At 51.3% G+C, this 19346-nt stretch overlaps 2 protein-coding genes across 16 annotated transcripts in view; one reads left to right on the forward strand and one right to left on the reverse strand.

The window, feature by feature from the left end:
• The window catches only part of MKL1 (megakaryoblastic leukemia (translocation) 1), a 99626-nt gene extending 96462 nt beyond the window's left edge, over positions 1-3164 (forward strand). For all 6 annotated transcript variants that reach the window (XM_021384518.1, XM_021384535.1, XM_021384526.1 and 3 more), the window contains one exon: positions 1-3164. In XM_021384518.1, coding sequence (XP_021240193.1) covers positions 1-500 — 500 coding nt within the window. In that variant the 3' untranslated portion in view covers positions 501-3164.
• The window catches only part of SGSM3 (small G protein signaling modulator 3), a 26817-nt gene continuing 10385 nt past the window's right edge, over positions 2915-19346 (reverse strand). For 9 of the 10 annotated variants that reach the window (XM_021384579.1, XM_021384629.1, XM_021384594.1 and 6 more), the window contains 18 exons: positions 18250-18458; positions 17992-18099; positions 17077-17220; positions 16499-16694; positions 16134-16279; positions 15340-15567; positions 14346-14400; positions 10756-10883; positions 10302-10457; positions 9627-9681; positions 9138-9187; positions 7803-7955; positions 7633-7703; positions 7231-7279; positions 6823-6908; positions 6419-6541; positions 5146-5206; positions 3623-4790 (listed from right to left, as the gene is read on the reverse strand). In XM_021384579.1, coding sequence (XP_021240254.1) covers positions 4707-4790; positions 5146-5206; positions 6419-6541; positions 6823-6908; positions 7231-7279; positions 7633-7703; positions 7803-7955; positions 9138-9187; positions 9627-9681; positions 10302-10457; positions 10756-10883; positions 14346-14400; positions 15340-15567; positions 16134-16279; positions 16499-16694; positions 17077-17220; positions 17992-18099; positions 18250-18458 — 2102 coding nt within the window. In that variant the 3' untranslated portion in view covers positions 3623-4706. Of the gene's footprint in view, positions 3039-3622; positions 4791-5145; positions 5207-6418; positions 6542-6822; positions 6909-7230; positions 7280-7632; positions 7704-7802; positions 7956-9137; positions 9188-9626; positions 9682-10301; positions 10458-10755; positions 10884-14345; positions 14401-15339; positions 15568-16133; positions 16280-16498; positions 16695-17076; positions 17221-17991; positions 18100-18249; positions 18459-19346 lie in introns of those variants that run through there. The other variant, XM_021384644.1, reaches the window with a different exon arrangement.

A 19346-nucleotide genomic window follows, 5' to 3' on the forward strand; every position in this document is an offset into this window, starting at 1 on the left:
AGATTTCTGCTGACTTCAAGGAGCAGTCGTCCCCAGCTGGAAAAGAAGCACCTGCGGCCCCGGCCTGCTCCTCACCGCCCAGCAGCCACCATTCCTCGGAGCTGGCGGTGCCGGTGTCGCTGGGGCAGACGGTGCCCGTGGGGCGGCTGGAGGACTTCCTGGAGAGCAGCACCGGCCTCCCGCTGCTGACGGCAGGCCACGACGGGCCTGAGCCCCTGTCCTTGATCGATGACCTCCACAGTGAGATGCTGAGCAGCTCGGCCATCCTGGACCACCCGCCTTCACCCATGGACACCTCGGAATTGCACTTTGCTCACGAGCCGGCCGGGGGCATAGCCTTGGATCTGGCTGAGGCTAACTTGGACAGCATGGACTGGCTGGAGTTGCCGGGGGGGTCTGTCATGAGCCTGGCCCCTCTCAGCACCACGGCTCCCAGCCTCTTTTCCACAGACTTCCTTGATGGACATGATCTGCAGCTGCACTGGGATTCGTGCTTGTAACTCTGTGAGCAGAGACTGAAGGGATTGGGAGCGGGAGGGCACAGGCATGCAGGGGGAAGAGGCCAGTCAACCAAAAGAAACCCCAGAAACGAAAGAAAGAGAGAAAGAAAGAAAGAAAAAAAGAAAAAAAAAAAGGAGCTCCTAGTATCCATACTCCTCCCCCCACAGCGTTCCTCGTATACGAAGCCAGCAGTGGCAGTGAAGGCAGACCCACGGCTTCAACCACTGCCAGCAGAGTAGTGGGGCCAGGAGAGTGGCTGCAGCTCTGGGGCGAGAGCGGAGCTGGCAGCCCCGCTCCCTCCTGCAGGACGTGGGCACAGAGCTGCAGGTAATGCTTCCTGCAGCAGGACAGGGCATGACTGGGCCCGAGCCCTTGTGGAAGCAGCATCCCGCTCCTTGCTGGCAGATACGGGGCGTTACACAGCCCCAGCTGCCCCGATTAATGGTTGCGGAAGGGGATTATTCTACCTCGGGAGCAGGGCACAGAGGAGGGAGCTGCCAGGAGGGCTGCCTGCTGCCCCCGTGCCATCCGTCAGGGCTCACCTGTGCCGCAGGGCTGCGAGGAGCAGGCAGAACGGGCACCTTTTCCAGATGTAGCCAAAGGAAACGAGGGTTTCCCACCAACCTGGCACTCTCTGAGCTGGTTTCTTAAGTCCTGCTGAGCTTGGCAGAGGCTGTCCACTTGCTTCACTTGCTTTGGGCTGCAAAAACAGACTTTCAAGGTGCTAAAATGCAGGTCCTTGTATGTTAAATCTGTCCTTCACTGCCCCAGGCCTGGAGTCAGCCTGCAGGCACCCTCCGCTCACTGCCCCCAAGCTGAGCAGGGCAGCGGCCCACGGTCCTGGGGAGCGCAGAGGGGCACAGCTGGCATCGAGCAACATATCATTAAGGGCCACGTGCAATCTCTCTCCTGCCTTCAGCTGTGCTGTTGCCTCCCTGCAGCAGGTGACCCGGGTGTAAAGAAGCGCTCCTCTCACCTCCAAATCTGCCCCCCACCCAAGGAGGGAAGGATGTCAGCCCCAACAGCAAGGAAAGGGAAGAGGCGCCGCTGAGAGGGCACTGGCAGCCCTGCGGCACTCGCTGTGAGGAGCTGACCTGGCAGTTGGTTGGGCTCACGCTTGCAGTGGAGCTGGGAGAAACTCCTGCCTTCCTGAGCCCTGTTTGCTTATCAGCTACACTGGGGAGCCGCTTCCTTAATCTTTAGCAGGGGATGCCTGCTGGCAGCTGCCTTTCTGCCCCCGCCCCTTCTGTTGCCCAAGCCCCAGTCCCATCATAAAAATCAGTAGCTGGGACTTGTGGAAACCCCCCCACCCCCACCCCGCCCTTTCCCTACACCCTCTCCCTTCCTCACTTCTCACTTCTCCAGCCCAGCACCATTACGGTGGTTGTGCGCTGCGTGTACCGGGAAGCAGGAACCTGGCACAGAGCAGCACAGGCAGGAGCGCATCAGAAATCATGTTGCAGAGCTCCCAGCAGAGCTCTCACAGCACAGGCCCCTGCTTTTTGCTTTGGGAGATGGGGGAGGGCAGTATTAGGGCCCCCACAGAACACTGCACGTCCACGGGACCACGAGGCACAGGTGGCACAGGAGAAATGTGTGGCAGGGGAGCAGAGAGGGGGCAGGAAGATCCTCCGTGAAGTATTTCACATGCGAAGGAGGGAAAAATGAGGCTGCCTTTTCCTCAAACTCAAGCAAAATCAGCTGCTTTTAGCCTACAGTGAGTAGCAGCCCCCCCCCCCCCCAAAAAAAAAAAAGAAACGCCTGTGTGATTTCTTTTGTACAAATGATCACAGAGTGGCAACTAGCAAATAAAGAATGAAAGCATCCAAGTGCAATTTGCTCCTACAGGAGGTGGGAGCGCTCCACCTGCACCCCGGGCCTGACTCAGCCGTGGATCCTTGTGCTTGGCGGGGTCCCCCAGCCCTTGCTGGCAGAGCTGCCGGCGCCCCTTACTGGTTTCACCCTTCCCCTGGGTGGGAGGCAAAAGGCTCGGTTCCTGTGCACCGCTGTTTGCCTTTGCCCACCCGCCTCCACTTGGGAAAGCTGTAGGAGGAACTTACATTTTCCCAATGTACTTGAAACCAGCTGAGAAACGCAGCGAGCCTGCCGGAGCCCTCTGCACAAAGGGCTTCTGCCAGGAGAGAAGCGATAACCTGGGGGCTAAGGGCAGGGGGAGGGGGGTGTTTCATCCCAGAAAGTAATAATAAAGGTCTTTTCCCCAAGACGTGCCCAGAGCAGGCCAGCCCAGTTCTCTGCTTTCTTACTATTATTTGTTTGAATAATAGTTCAATAGTTCTTTGTTGGAAGAGGTATTCCCCTGGACGTACATTTCTGCACCCACTGGGAAAAACGAAGTCTGATGTTCTGCCTCTACCTTGAATGTAATCCTGAATCTTTCTGCTGTAACCACTACTTGTTTGTAACGTGTATTTGACTAGCACGCACTCTCCCTTCCACTATGCAGCAAACGGCGAGGGGTGATGGGCCCCGTCCGAGACGGATGGTGTTGGGGCATCGGATCCAGAGCGAGTATTCAACTGGAAAAGGATAAGAGTGACAAGTTAATGGGGGAGAGGATGGATCTTTAAATTGAATTATTTTTTCAGTTACAAATATTTGAAAGAAAAAAAAAAATCCATTTTATTAAAAAAATTCCAAACGGCCACGTGCTCGGAAGCTTCTCTGGGGCTGGTGGGAGGGCCTGACGCGCTGCCTGCTCCAGCTAAGGGTGGGTGAGCTCCTGGGTCCTTCCAAAACCTGAAGAACCACCTTCCCTGGTTGCACCTCATCCCTTTCGGCTGCAAGGGAGCTTCCCCCTGTGCTTGGGAACCACCAAACCCGTAAGCCAGAAGCTGGCCTTAGGGCAGGAGGAGCACGGGGAGCTCCTTCCAGCCTCCTCCCAACCCTGGGGGCTGGCCTGGACCCTGCTGCTAGAGAGGTGAGGCTGCAGGGCTTCAGTGAGTGGCAGGGCTGCCCCCCACCAGCTCAGGCTGCCCAGGGCCCCATCTGACCCGGCCTTGAGTGCCTCCAGGGATGGGGCACCCACGGCTCCTCTGGGCGATCCGTTCAAGAAAGAATTTAGTTAGTCCTGGCCCCATGGAAAAACAAAGCCGAAGAGAAGTGCTCTCCCAAGATGCAGTTTATTTACAAACCCACAGAATAAAGTAAAGTACGAATCTAGTGTCATCTCACGAGTAGTTTGTGCTCACTGACAAGCGCTTTCAGTAGAAAGTCACAGACTCCATATCCAGAGCCACCACCACAAAGCAGCAATTCTCCGCTCCCGACTCGCGTCCCTGCCGCCGCCGGAGGGCGAGGAGGGTGAGTCGGTCTCCCTGAGCCAGCTCCAACCTGAACCCCATCCTGAGCTACGACAGTGCCAAAATATACACACGTTCCCGGAGTTAATTTACAGCTTTTTGGTTAACAGTAAAAATCATGTAGAGACTAAAATGACAGCATGAAACACTCTTCTAGGGGAGTGTTGGTTTTTGTCTGCTCCCAGAGGAGACAAAGCCCGTCCCCTAGGGCTGCTGGAGCAGTAAGAGGCCGGTGCTCTCAGGCACCTCTTGTCGACACCCCACACACCAGTGCCAGGGAAGTGGGACGAGGCTGATACCGGTTCCCCCTTCTCTGCCCTGGCTCCAGGTCGGGCGAACCCATCCCAGCGCTTCGGGTTCTGCCTTCCCCCTCCCCTCGGAGGCGAGCCCTTGGATGGCACGAGGTGGGGGCGTGCCATCCCTGCTCCGCACAGCAGCGAGTCCCTCACCAGCTCGGTTCCACCCGCGTCTGCAGTGCCACCTTTCACCGATCAAAGCCATCCCGCAAGGATTGCCTCCGCCCCACGGCTACGGCAGCACTGGAAACGCTGGCACGCAGCGGCTGGGCCTGCAGCCCCTCTCCCCAGGGAAATGGGGGTGGCAGAAATGGGGAAGGCTGGGAGGGGGCACTCATTTTTCTGGCCAGAACACACTTGTCCCTGCGCAGCATCAGCCTCCACCGTCACCTCCCTTGGGTCAGCAGCATGGCCTTGTGGCACTGCTGCCATCGCTCCCGGGTGGCCTGGCAGCCCCCTGAGGGGGATTTTGTCACAGATACAAGTGTGGTGAGGGGAGGGAGGGAAAGGAAGGGGATGTGAGATGATGGGAGTTGGGGAGAGGAGTGCACGCCGCTGAGAAGGTTCCCGGGGCAGAGCGGGGTGGGGGTCACCCATCTATGTCCCAGCTGAAGAGGTGGTGCTTCACGAGCATGTCCTGCACCCCTTCTTTCAGTGGCTTCTTCTCCTTCTCCTGCAGGGAGGCACAGAGACCTGGGTCAGTGCACCACACCCAGATGAACAAGGATGGATCAGCGGGCAGGGCCCAGGGAGCCGAGGCACCCAGCATCCAGCAGAGCTGCCTGCACTTCCCACCCCCGCAGTGAAGCAGGGAGAGGCCCTGCGGTTTGGAGAGCACGCAGGAAGGGAGGGGCCGCCACTTCCCTCTGCCCCAGCTGCGTGCGGTGCCCTGCCACCTGCTCCTGGGCACTGTCAAAAAAAGCAGCTCCATCCGCAGCTGGCTCCAGGATGGGCTGGAGCACCAGACAGTGAGGAGAGGTGGTAAGTGAAGCCCCCAGCTGAGAACAGCAGCGATGCTGCCTACTCACCTCCCTCTTTATCGGCAGCTCCCAGTCCTGAGACAGGCTGAAGGCAAATTTGCAGAGCACTCTGAAATGGAAGAGAGCGGTAGTAACGCACACACCCAGAGCTGCTGCCCCAGCCACACAACTGCTCCTCAGCTTGCCCTGGAAAATCGCTCAGTTTTACAGGGGTGGAGAGGCTTTTTGTTGGCACTGAAAAAGCAGCACCAGCCACTTGTGGCCAGTTTCCTCCCGCATTTTGGGCTTAGCATCTTGCCAGGCCCAGGCTGGGAAGAGAAGCTTAGAAATGTGACTCAAGTGCAACCCCTACAGAGCCTGACAACACGGCGCAGGGAAGCGCAGGCAGCCCCAGGGCTCTGCTACCCTGCTCCACACGTGGCCAAGGACTGCATGCAGCTGGCAATGGGCGTTTTGAGTTTTTTCTCCAGAAAGCTGACTGCAACCAGCAGCACCTCCAAGATTTTATACCCACTGCTCTCTCCCTGAAGTAAGAGGCGTGTCCTGAACCCTGTGGATACATGCTGCATGGGGATGGACCCAGCTAGAAGCAGGGACTGCAGGAGGGCTCCCTGAAGGCAGAGATGCGGAGTTCAGCTGCCAAACTTGTCAGTGTCCTACAGGCTCGGGAGAATATCTGATGTGGGTGTCTCCTTCAACTCGTGCAGCTGTGGGGTGGCCAACATCCTCCAGAGGATGCAGGCAGGAAGGAGAATGGCACAAACCTCAGCTCCCGCACTTAATGAGGCCCAGCCCAGCCAAGAACCAGTCCCACTGGACTGTGCTGTGAGCAAGCAGCCTCAGGCTCACTGCAGTGCAGAGGTGGAGGGAACTCCTACCCACTGCAGCACCAGGAACAGGGCACCTTGAGGTGTGGGCACACAGGCCTGCTCCCCACTATAGATGCTCCTGCTGGGAACTATTGTGACCGGCAGAGGGTGTGGAGGGCAGAGATGGGCAAGGCGGTATCTCCATGGGAGTAGCTGTGGGGCTGACCTTTTGGCTGGCCGAGAGGAGGCTGCTGGCAGGAAGGTGCTGCGTGCTCATCACGACAGCTCCCCAGAAGCCAGGTTCTGCCCTTAATCAAGCAGGCACTGTGCATCCTATTAAACTGTCTAGACAGCCACTGCCGCCTCAGCGCACAGAAAGAGATCTCTGCAGGGGAGACGTCTGGTCAGCCCAGGCTACTGCTGTCTAGAGAGGGCCCAAACGCAGCTGTAGTGAGAGCCAGCTCCCGCAGGGCAGGAGGAAATCCATGCAAAACTCATGGGGACAGACTTACCTCAGCTCACACTTGATCTGGACCCACCCAGGGCTGCGTAAGAAGGACCAGGGATGAAACCACTTCTCCACAGTCTGCAGGCTTGAACAGAGCACCTCCAGCCACAAATGTAGCACTTGCTCGCTGCAGTGATGGAGCAGAGGTTTGTTACTGGGCAGAAGCCAGGGAAAGAAGCTCTGCCCCTTTGGGACAGCCTAATTTCAGCCCCAGCAGGAGGGGGATGCCCCAAGTACAACTATGTGGGCCACCATGATAAGAAAGTAGCAAGTCCCACTCACTGGCTGCAGTGAGAGGGGAAGAAGTCCCCATGGCCTAAGGTAGGTGGAACCAACTGCTGCCCATGGGCCTGTTCTGCTCCCTCCCGAGCACCCACAGTGTGAGGGTGACAGGTCCGGGTGACTCACTTGAGCCCAACGCAGATGAGGGAACGAAGTTTCACATCCATCTGTGCATGTGCAGCATCATGCGTCATGTTCACAGCCTGAACTGCCTGGAGGGCAGGAAGATGTGGTTACCACCCGCTCGCAGCTACACCTCAGGGTGAAGCTGGGCTGAGCAGCCATCTCAGCAGCACAGCCAAACACTGCCTTCCCAAGAGCTCCCCACCTTCACCCAGCACCCCCTGCTAGCATTGGAGGGGCTGAGACTGCCTGATAGTTCAATTTTCTGCCTTTCCCCAAGCACCTGGTGTCTCTACCCCACCAGGGAAGGTCAAGCATCTCCCTGGAGAAGGGCATCACCCTCCAGCAGCTCCCATGGTAAACATCCCTATGCTAACAGCTGGGCTCTGCCTGGGTTGGGGCAGCACTCACCCGATAAAGCAGCTCCTCTGGAGTGAGGACTTTGCCATCTTCATCCAGCCTGAAAAGATCACAGAACAAAGCTAGCCAGCTCAGGAACCACCCCTGAGCACACGTAGGCCTTTCCCCCCCACATCCCAACAGCAGTGACAGCTCCTTTGCTACTGCTGAGTCCACAGGTGATCAAGCAGCTATGAGAGATCAAAATACGACCCCAGATGGAAATGCAAGAGCCCAGGAAAGGGGGCAAAAGCCAGCCCTGAATCAGCAAAGGCATGGCAGCCTGCTGACATCACACCCATGGAGGCTGGGGCAGACCACGGCCTTTCCCACCGTGGAGTGCAGCAGCAGTTTGGCAAGCAGACAGAAGCAGGGCACAGACAATGCTGCTCGCTGTGAAAGAAATGGCCTTACCTGTAAGTCTTGCAGAGCACGAGGCGAGAATATACAGAGTCAAAGTCTCGTTCCACTTCCCTGCTTGCAGCCTAGAAGGGCATGGGGACAGTCAGTGCACACTGCCCTGCAGCCCCTTCACCCCATCCCTCTGGCAGCACTGTTCCATGAAAGGCACCGAGACATCTCACCTCTTCAATGAACAGCCAAGGATGGCAGGCACCCCCCAGCAGCGTTGGCTTCTTCAATCCGTGTTCAAATATGGACTTCACGGCTGGACAAAGCGTCCCACGCACCAAGTCTGTCACCCCTTCTGTGACCGAGTCATCCCCAGCAATGGAGTACTGAGGAACGCAAAAACAAAGCTCTCAGCAGGCTGCTGAGGGTGCAGTTCACAGCTAACTCCAGGTATACCTCCTTCACTCCCAGGTGCACCCCAGCCACTTCCTCAGCCCCTTATGCTCCTGCTGGCTCTCGAGTAAGGTGCCACGTTCAGTGCTGCTCCCCTCGGATGTGCTGGGACACCAGCACCTTCGTGCCTAGGTCTTGGACACGATGCTGGACACACTACCACTGTCCTGGCAGCATTCAGCATGGAGGAACTGTTGTGGTTTGGCGTGATGCTGTCCAGGCTAAGGTGAGGTTGGGACATGCAGTGAGGGTTCCTGGGACTCTGTAAGCTGCTAAAGGTCAAGATAAATAGGGGCAGGTGAGAATTCCCAGGTCAGCTGGTGTATCACTCAAAGGTATCACACTGACACACTGCTGTCCCAAAGGACTAACAGTAACATGCCAAGATTAGAATGAATGGGATCCTCCATATTTCTACATCAGAGAGAAGAACTGTTCAGCAGCACAGTTTATACACACAGAGATACATGATCTGCATTTATGGAACCAGCCCAGAGAAGGGGAGTGAAGGAAGCAAGTGAAATGTCACTGATGACAGCTAACTAAGGGCTTCACTTGGATCTCAGGTCGGCCTTTGAGCCATTCCTCACTCTCCAAATGGTGAAGAGGAGGACGCCAGAGTTTTCTCCTCTTCTCCTGCAAAATGTGTAGGCCAACAGCTGATGATATTTATCTCCTATCAGTTACTGCAGCCTTGGGGCCACAGTGAGACACCTGCTCTAAACAGCTGGCATCTCACCGCTGCTGGTCACAAGAGGAACCAAGAGAGTGCTCACTCGGGCACAGCTACTTGGACAATACCCTGTGGTGACCACAGAGCACCAGCAGGACTCGCAGGGATAGCCTCAAAGGAGGAGGAGAATACAGGCAGTGGGAAGCAGGCAGAAACACTGACCACAGGATCCTGCTAGCCCAGGCACTGCACTCAGCTCACCCCCCCACAGCCTTTATTGTCTGCATGGCCGGCAGGAAAATGAGCAAACAGGCTTAGAAAGATAAGCTGATAACATCACCAAGTTGCTCAGTAGCCAGAGAGAGCCAACGCACTCAAAGAGGGTAATACATGGCTCTTTTCCATTATGACATTAACTTTTTTAATTAATTTTTTTAATTACCTCTTTGCTCCTCTCATCCAAGATCTCAACAAATTTTGCAGGAAACCAACCTACGAAGACAAAGACATAAGCCTAACATAGACACTGAGAATCCCCTGTGTAAGGGAGATGAGAGCCCAGTGAAGGCTGGGAATAGAGTTCATAGGGTCCAACCCTAAAAAGGAAGCATGTAGTCTGAAAATCACCAGAATTAAGGCAACTGCAAGAAGAAACCCACTGCTGGACACTGCCCACAAACAGCAGAGATGACGGGCACCCAACCACACTGTGATAGGAGGATGCAGCCTAACCTTGCTGTTAGCAAGAAGCAACCATGTAGCCACACCACCACCCTCATGCCCTGCTGGAATATTCCCCTTGTCCCTGGCAGTTCCTCCGAGTGACTGACAGAACCTTTTATTGCAAATATGCCAGCACAGTTGCTGTGGATGAATGCATGCTTTGCATCCCACCCTGCTCCTCCCAGTACAACCTGTCCTGCTCTCTCACCTCTCAGTCCATTCAGCTCTCCAACCCAACAGTGCTCATCTTTCTGGGAAATGATCTGGAAAAAACAGGGAGTGGAAAACAGCACTTAGAGAGAGTGTCAGTGACTTGCAGCAGTGAGGAATGGAGGTGAGACACAAATCTCTCCCCACAGGAGCACGTGCAGTGCCAGGAGGGCTACAGCTGCCTGTGTGTGCACAATGACAAACTGCTTTCTTTTCAGCTCTTTTGTCAGTGCTTCCTTCTCACATGGTCCTGGGCCTTCAACAGCAAAAAAGCTACTGGAAACACAATTCCATCCCTCCTTTCTAAGTTCCAGATGGGATGCCCACAACTAGAAGACAAAATGGATGCCTTTACAGTCTTAACACAACCTGGTGTGTGGTGTTGAACTGGAATGTAGATTGGACTAAATCAAGCTTTGGCTCAGCTGTATGGCAGCCAGGAAAGGGACTTTGTAGTTGCATTGAGACAAGACAACACAAGACAGCACTCACAGGAACACACTGCCTCATCCCTAGTCAGCCCCCAGAACTACAAACTACTACCCTTCAGACTCCTCACTGGGCTCTGAACTCATCTCCTCCCTTTTTTCCCCACAGAAGAGGCAGTGCAGAATCCCAAACAAGTTAGGACTGCACAATCCTGCCCTGGTGCCTCTCCCGTAGGCTGCCGTACCGTAATGATGTCATTCTTGCGGAAGCCCAGCTCGTCGTCATCGTGACGCTCAAAGTCCAGCAGTGCTTTGGCTCGGCGTCGTCGGTTGCGGGAACAGGCCACGTAGTTCTCATGGTCCCGCTGGTGGCTCTCCATACTGTAGTCTGGAGTCAGATCCTGGCAAGCACATGGATACAGAGCACAGAGGAACGAAAAACAACAGATGATGGGAGTTGGAACAGATGACCTTTAAAGGTCTGTTCCGACTCAAACGAGCCTACAAATCTATGCCCAGCTGATCTACCAAAGCCCTTGGCCCTTGTTCCCAAACCCTTCTCTAGCAGGAAGACAACTTCCCAGCACAGCCTTCCTGCACTAGAGAAGGGTTGAGCAACCCTCACCCTCCATCTGTTACACCTGACGCATCCTTCCTCCAGCCCACCCGCTCCAGGAGCACGTGGCAGCTCCCACTCACAATGCTGCAGTTCTTGGGATCCACGCACTGGAAGTGCCGTGCCACCTGGAGAATGGCCTCACGAAGGTCAGCCACCAGCTCCGTCTGCTTGATGTTCTTGGCTTTCAGTGCCTCCAAGTCATCATCCCCTGGTGGAGCCCACACAGCCAGAGGGAAGATGCAGAAAGGAAAACAAGTAGGAGATACTTTTTATTAATATTAGAAGTCATTAATTCTACAGAAATCAAACAAGCCTGACTTAGAACAGCCTACGTTAAGGCAGGTGCTTACTGCCAATCTATTCAGTAGAGTAAATAAGTAGTTTCAAGTATCATTTCCAAGCACATGTAGAACTGAAGGATGTCAGCTCTGATCGTTCTGGGCAACTCAGCATACCAAGGTGCTGCTCTACTGTTTTAGAGAAGTGCCTGCACAGTATATAGAGGCAAGTGAATGACTGGACTCAAACCTAAGCAACCTCCAAAAATTTTCATGAACTGAAATTCTCTTTAAACTGAAAAAGCTTTCAACTACTTCTAATTTTTGCCTACAAGGTGAGAGCATCTTCTTCACTGAACCTTGGAAAAGATGTGAAAAACCAAGACAGCTCACTCTCTTGCGTCAGTCTAGAAGTGAGAGCCACAAGAGACAAGCCTCCATCTTAAGACCTTAGTCTAACAGACAGATCTCAAAGGTTTTGGGTGTATACGAAGAGTTGTAAGCACAAGATAAAAGTTACCAAAGCATCTTCCAGCTTTCACTAATTCCTACAGGAGTGGTGACAGCTACCATCTATTTATTTATACAAGACAAAGATACCTAGTGGTACTGATTCTTTAGACAGATAGTTAACATATCTTTAAACGTTGGGTACATGCAGTTTGGGCATAATGAATCACTTGCTCCTTTTTTCTACAAAAAGGATCCAGTTTTTGTTTTTAATTCAAAGTGCATTTTCACAGATCTACTTTTGCTCTCTATAATACACTGAAGAAGTGGTAAAAATCAGCATTAAAATAGTGCATGAGCTCCAATTTTTGTAAAAAGGGCATTTTTACACATGCCAAGTAAACTAGTGGCTAGCAAACTAGTACACTGCTTGCCTTCTAACAACATTACAGAAACCAGCATGAATAGAGTGTGGTCTGAGCGATATAGCTGTCTATGCATGAAGAGTAGCTCCTGCTGAATGAAAAGTGATTAACTACATCTTTTAATCATGAGTGATACTAATTAAAAAGACCATAACTTTAGTAACATAACTGGAAGCACAGGATTAGATTTTAAATTATTTTTATAATTGTTTTCTATTGGTAATACATATATTGAGAATCAGATTTAGACTCACAAAATAAGAAAAAAAAAATGAACTTTGCTTCTGGACCAGAAATAGGGTAAGACACATTAACTCCCAGTCCAAGCAATGAACATTAACCAAAACCTCCTTGTAAGTGGCCAGGGGTAGGAAATAGAGCACGTAAGAAGCCTTGCTACAGATTCAAAGAGATAGACTGGAAACAGATCACGCAGAAGGCGGAAGATTAATGTTGCTAAAACAGACTGTGACTAAAGAAGAAACTGCTCAACCACATCCACACTAGCTCAGTGGGCTGCCCTCATTTGCAGATACTGCTGTTTCAACATTTAGTCCCTTCTGGCCAAAATACTGCGCTCCTCTTTCCGTATCCAGATGAATCCCACCCAAACATGAGCAGCAGAGACGAGAAGAAAGCTTTATACCCTCTCCCCCGCTTCGAATACACATCATACAAAAGAAAGCAACTGGGGTTACCAACAGATTCACCTCGCTGCACCTGAAACGCCTGCACACGTGTTTCCAAAGCAGGAAATGAGTACAAAGTCAGCCACATGTGAGAAGGCTCTATTTTGAGCCTGCAAAGCCTGATGAGTTGCGTAGCTGTGCAGAGGAGGGCTAGCTCTCGTGCACTACCTTGTTGCAATGCCCATCCAAAAGGAAAAGCGCAATGTGTACATCTTGTTCTTCCCCATACCTACTTTCATTGGTAATCCTACCACATACCTACTTTCCTTTTTATTCCTTTAGCAATCTGATCCAACTTTTAGAGTCTCAGCTACACAAAGCACTGGCTGAGTTGAGCTAGCATGAGCACAAGTCTGGTTTTGAGCAGGAGAGGTTGGACTACAAAGCTCCTCCAGAGGTCCCTTCCAAACAGTGCTCCAGTGATTCTACGACCCCTGTCCAAGTCACTTCTGTGTCTCCTTTCTCTTAAATAAAAGAATGATGGTTTGGATAAATTCTTATTCCCACCCAGACAAGGACTACGTACCAACTCTACACACAACTATCACAGGCAGCAGACAGTTAAGGTAATTTGCCACATGGATTTATCACATCCAAGTCTTCCCTTCTCACACCTGGGCTGAAGTTCTGCACTTTAGCCACCTCTTGCGGACTAAAAACTTTTCTATTGTAAATAATGTTTTAGTTACTAAGAATAGCATAAGGATAAAGCCACGACAGTCACTGTACATAACATCCACTGAAATGAAAAAACACCACCAGTTGTCTCAGTGATATGCTTCTAACATTGATGTGTCTTGTAGTTTGAACTCAAAATTAGTCCTTCAAGTAAGCTGCTCAAACTTAGCCAAGGGGAGACTGAGACACAAGGAAGATGTGCTTAGTAGCTAAGCTCCCTACAGATCCAGTTTGTACTGCCTGCATGATAGCATCACACATAAGAGGTATGAGAACTTAAGTTGAACAAGCAGCCTGCCTGCATTTCTTCACTTCTGCACGCTTAACTTTACAGCTTCATCGGCCTTGTGCTATCATGTTCATACATGACACTGTACATGCTTGTACGCAAGACTCTGACAGCACATGAGCTTCTCAGAGAACATCAGACCAGTACAACACAGTTCTAGATTTTTTCAGGCTACTACAACCACAACAGGAATGTTTTTTAAACCCTGTAAATTCGGTACATTCTCTTTCACCAGAAAAACAATTTCTGTGGTGAGATGTGGCAATTTCAAGACAGCTAACCAATTGCAAGGAAGGTGATGACAGTGAGATTTACAACAGAAAGGGCTACTATGAAGCCGCAGAATTAAGTTATTTTAAATCTATGCCGGCTGTGCGCTTTCTGGACCTAGGCTGGGTTAGCTCATAAGCAATGCGAAATAAGATTTAAAAGTTCATAATATTAAACTCTCAGACTAGGTATGGAAACGAGCATCAATGATATCTGCAGCGATAAATTTTGATTTATGAATCTTGATGAGTTATACATCGAACCTGGCCTGGGATCTTCAGGACAGTACAGCACAGTGTACCCATGGACTGCATACAGCCTACTAGAAAATGTCTTCAAATGTCTGGCCAGCACAAGGAGCCGTAGCCCATGGTAAGTCACCACTTAAGGACCTACCAGCTGACCCAAAATTCACTTTTTAAGATCTGGCCAAAGCAAGCAAATAGAAAGCTTCACTTCCCCCAGCTCATCCTTCAGTTCTGGCTCCCTCCTCTCCTCTTTCTCTGTCCCAGTGTTCCCCTGCATTACTCCCATCCCTCCTAAGCTGCTCGATCCATCAACACCACATGACAAGCACGGGACTGCCCTTACCAAAAAGCAGAGAGGTGATGCCAGATTTCCTGCGCTGAGTCCTGCGCCGCACGATCTGAGATGGGAAAAGAGAGAACAAAGTGCACAAATTTTAGTAAGTGTAGTAAATAAAATAAAGTAATCCTCCACACTGGTCAGGTCTGAGCAAGGGGCTCCAATAGCTAACATTGCAAGGGGAAGGCAAGTGACTTGGCAGTTTTAGACAGGAGATGTTCTAGTTCCAGTGCAATGAATCAGCTCTATGGCTTGTTCTGCTCCGTGTGCAATGCGTTATTTATAGCTCAATTATTACAAAAGCATAAATGAAGTTCAAGAATCAACTATGATTCAATTGAATAATTTTAATTTTACCTGTTGCCAGAAGCACTTCCACACATAATTGTATTTAAATTTTTAAGTGGCTGCTTATTACATTTTAGGATTGCAGGAGTGTCTGGTGATAAGCGCAAAGACAAACGTCAAGAATATATCTTTCCTACAGGCTTGATGAACAGGAGGTACTACATCTGCAAGCACAGACCATAATCTATGACTAAACACAGATGCGTTTCTTATTCAGCTTCTCAAAGGCCACTGCACTCTACTTTCGGGAATTCTTTCAGCATGTCAATTTCTTACTAATGGATTAATCCCAGGTCCCACTCTGCTGTACGCTTACGTTAGTTCCTAGCAAATTGTGCCAAAAGCGAACGTTGTTTCTTTTATTATTTCTCATTAACGAAACATAACACTTTCCATCATTACTCTCATTAATGATAATCACAATCGACACCAGCATTCCTTTCATTTGTGGATTTATCAGTCAGGACAGATCCAGCAGCACTTCATTGGTACAGGCCTTCCCTTCGCTTGCCAACACCTTTTCTCCTCTGGGTGACAGAGCCACCATCCTCTCACACAGGAGGACCTCTTGCTCGCGAACAGCAGTCGGGATGGAACACAAGGGAATGGTAACAACAGAGCAGCAGAGGCAGATGGAATTCGGGGCACTCACTTTGGATAAATTGTTGACAGTGGCGCTGGAGTTGAGCAGCTGCCCCTGGTCGGCAATGAGGTAGGCCAAGTGTTTGCGACGCTGGGTCTCCACCGCCACATCTGTCAGCGAGCCAGCCACGCGCATGGCCTCCCGCAGCAGCACATCTGCATCTTCAATCTGACTTGGGATGTCCGAGAGCGTGTTGAAGATTGAGGCAGAGTTCTCAGACTGGATTAGCTCATCCTCCTGCAAAGACGCAGTTGTTTTTCCGCACAGAACAGTGAGCGTGACAGTTACGCTCCGCAAGCTGCTAGATGCAACTATACACTCAGTGCACAGCCCAACCCAGAAACAGTGCAGGTGCAACTATGAAATTACATAAAAAATTTTGGTAGGAAATACGCAGGCTAGCTCTGGGAACGGAACAGCAACGTTTTACTGCTCTACTGCACTGAGATCTGCTCCCAAAACTCCACATGGCATGTTTTTGAGTCAGAGATGGTGCAAAACCAAGAGCTATTTTGGTTTAAACAGGATGCATTCTCACGTTGGGATCTAGAGTGAACAGAGGGGCCAGCTGATGGGGTTTAATTTTGAGGGATCAAATGAGATAGGCGGGGGAAACAGCAATCCCTGAATCTGCAAAATACCTCGGAAGTTTTCATGGCTCCCAATTCTGAGGAAAGCAAGGAGTCATCTTCCCTTGCACGCTCCCAAACTACATACAGGAAGCGGATACAAAACCCTGTTGCGTCTAAATCTTGCAGTCAAATAGTGAAGTGCTATAAAGAAGGAAGTGGTGGTAGTGCTACCTTCATACTGAGCATGCCCAAAGTGAGCTGGAACAGCACCAGAGAGCCCTCATAGAAGAAGAGGTCCCAAATGCGCAGCAGCAGCTTGATGTGGACAACACTAGCGAAGGAGGTGAGGAACCAGTGCAAGGTGATCAGGGACAGCTCTGTGAATAGAGACATACAAAGAATCATGACGGGATGTCAGCTAACCAGTGGAGACAGACTCTCCTAAGTGCTGACCTCCCAGCTTACAGATGACCATGCACTGCCCTGGCCTCCAGAGCCAGAAGGTTTGCTCCTAGCTCTGCTGCTCTCCCTTTTTGAAATAAGGGCAGTGATCTCTGCCTGCACACCACCCGGAGGAGCCATGGGCACACTTTTACCGATGTCATGCTCCTGGAGCAGCTTGTCCAGACGGGGTAGGTACTGTACAATGAGCTGTCGCAGGACACGCTGGTCTGTCTGCACCCCCATTAGGGTGGTACTGAAGTAGGAGGCGGGAACCAGTTCCTCAATGATAGCACACATCATCCAGAAGGCATCTTCCTCCTCCAAGAAGAGCAGCAGAGAGGCAGCCACCTGGGATTTTGAAGGAAGATTACATGCCAAGCCTGTCCTGAAAGCAGAACTTCCCCACCTCCTCACACGGTCCAGTGTTTACATGACCAATATCTTCCTTCCTCTGCAGCAGCTCTCCCGCAGTCTCTCCCAGGGAAGGGATTTCTGCGCAGTGTAACACCTGTTGCTCCCTCCCAGAGGGACCAAATTACTCCACATCTTTGGACATGTGGCATTACTCTGCTCCACCCTCCTCAAGAAATATGTTCCATGTGAAAGGGATTTCCCTACAGCTAGTCTGGAGGTCATAGCATCTGGCAGCACAGCCTCAAATCACTTACCCGAAAGTAGCTACCAAAAACAGAACAATCCCTATCACAAAACCACTATTAAAGCAGGTTACCATGCCAGTGCCTTGGCAATATCCAATGTCTGGGTAGAGCCAGGCAAGTCCCCGTAGTATCCTGCGTAGCCGCGGCACCCCGATACTGTTCATGTTGGAGAAGCAGGCGTTGCTGGGCATCGTGCGGAGCAAGTCTTTTTCAATCTGTCAGACAGCCATAAGCAAGGAAAGGGTCAGCTAGCAACATCTGAACAATTGTCTTCTGCTCTCTGCACTTACCCATGGCTTCTTGCTTCAGTGAACTCTGCTTCCCTACACCCAAGTCCTTAGTCACCAAAGAAGATGGCCCTGTCCAAGCAGCTGGAGTTACCTTAATATCCTTCACTAACGTGTAAAAAACCAGTCAGATGGCAACTCAGTGACTCCCTAGAAATACTTGCCTCAACTCAGCCCCTAGCTTCTCCACTTATAACAGTAAGCATGCTGGCTGAGAATTTCATCTGCTTGGATTTCAAGCAAGGGTTCCCACCATGCTTATTCCAGAGAAAGCCAACAACGTGGCCACACCTGTGGTGGGGGACTTGGAGGTGAACAGCCCACAGCTCCCCTTGGGCAGAGTTGTCCTTCCTTCCATTACTCTCTCAATGGAAGTGCATCTGCCAGAGTTTCACCCTTTGCTTCACTCAGTGAGTATCAAGAACTTGCCCAGATGAAACTGCAGCGTGGTATTCTAGCCTGCAGGTAGCTGAGGTTAAACCTCTTCTCTAGAAAGGAGAGGATCTGCACAGATTCTACTCCAACTAAACAAAGCAGATAAATGCCCAATAAGATTAACCTTTAGCAGGATTCAATGACATGTCCTCTCAACTGTCCCTGATGCAGGTGTCAGGCAGACACCCCTTCCTCTTCATGCAGCAAATCCTGCCATTCTCCCCACTCCCTTATGCCCAGTCAGTACTAGGCAGCATCTCTCACCTGTTTGGCAGCAATGGTTTCATCATTTGAGCTGTTTTTCACGATATCGCGATATGACATCTCTGAATTTCTCTTCTTCTGCAAGGCCCCAGACAGGCGCATCCACAGCTGGGGGGACAGAGCGAACAGCAATAAGAGTCACTAAGCCAGCCCCAGAAAGCCATGGCCCGGCACCCTCTCAACCATGAGAGGGTGGCTGCACTCCACAGTCTCTTCCCCTAGGTAGGAATGTCAGCCCAGAGTAGGCAGCGCTCTCACCTGTGGCCTCATGCTGTGTGGGATGCCAGCCAGCACCAGGGAGCGCAGTTTGTCTGAATGTGGGAGGGTGACCTCAATTTTGTCCCAGGTGAGGTCACCCACATCGTGGTTGTGTGTGAATTCCAGATGAGCCTGCCACTTGAGCCTCTGCTGTGGCTCCTCTGTCAGCGGGAGCCCCAGAAGCTTGCTGGAGTTTGGCTCAGCACCGTCTGCCTCCGCAAAGGGAAGGGAATGAAACGGAGACAAGTGAGAGAGGGAACAAATATAGGGCAGGCTGGGGAGTAGGACAGCCATCTGAAAAAAGCACATAAAAACTATCAGGTCTTCCAGCCAGAGCATGGGAAGGCAAAGCTTGGTTACTAACTGTCTTCTCCATACAGCAAACGTTGTGATCGTAAGCAAAAGGCACTGGAGCCTTGAGAACGGAGAAGCCGTGGGCAGGCCCAGGTTCTGCTTACGCATGATTTACAGCAGAGTGTGGCTGGAATTAAACAAGACCCCGGCAGCAGCAATCCTGCTGGGTTTTGTGACGATCTGTAAATCAAGCTGACAAAAGCATAGCAGGCCTCAGAGGTGACAAGCAGAAAGCTGTACATTCATGCAAGTAATGAGGCACAAAATGTTAACTCTGGGGCTACCTATTCACAAAAAAAAAAAAAAAATCTTTAATAAGAACACTGCCAAATTCACAATGAGAGAGCACCTTAACCTGAGGCTAGCTTTCTAAAATAGATACATTAGCACAATACAGGTTTGACATAAGGCACTCTATCCTTCACCACACAGCAGATTCCAACAATGCAATCCAAATCTTTCTGCTGACTTCGTAATGCACAAGTCTATCAAATGGCTTGGCTGAACAAAATTGGTCTCTCTGTCCTGTCCTCATCTCTACGCCACTGCTTCAAGAATGTCCCCTAGGAGTGTGGAGCCTTAGGGCACATGGCCAAAAAAGTTCTGCCCTCACATTGTATGGCCTGAGACCTGGAAATCTCCTCTCAGAGCACATAAAGCAATTCCCACCATCCAACAGTCCTCTCTCTCCATCTTTGCAAAGGCAGCAAGCTGTGTAGTTCAATGGCCAACTGCAGTAGCTC

Source organism: Numida meleagris, chromosome 1 (genome assembly GCF_002078875.1).
Source record: "Numida meleagris isolate 19003 breed g44 Domestic line chromosome 1, NumMel1.0, whole genome shotgun sequence".
In the NCBI taxonomy this organism is placed as follows: Eukaryota; Metazoa; Chordata; class Aves; order Galliformes; family Numididae; genus Numida; species Numida meleagris.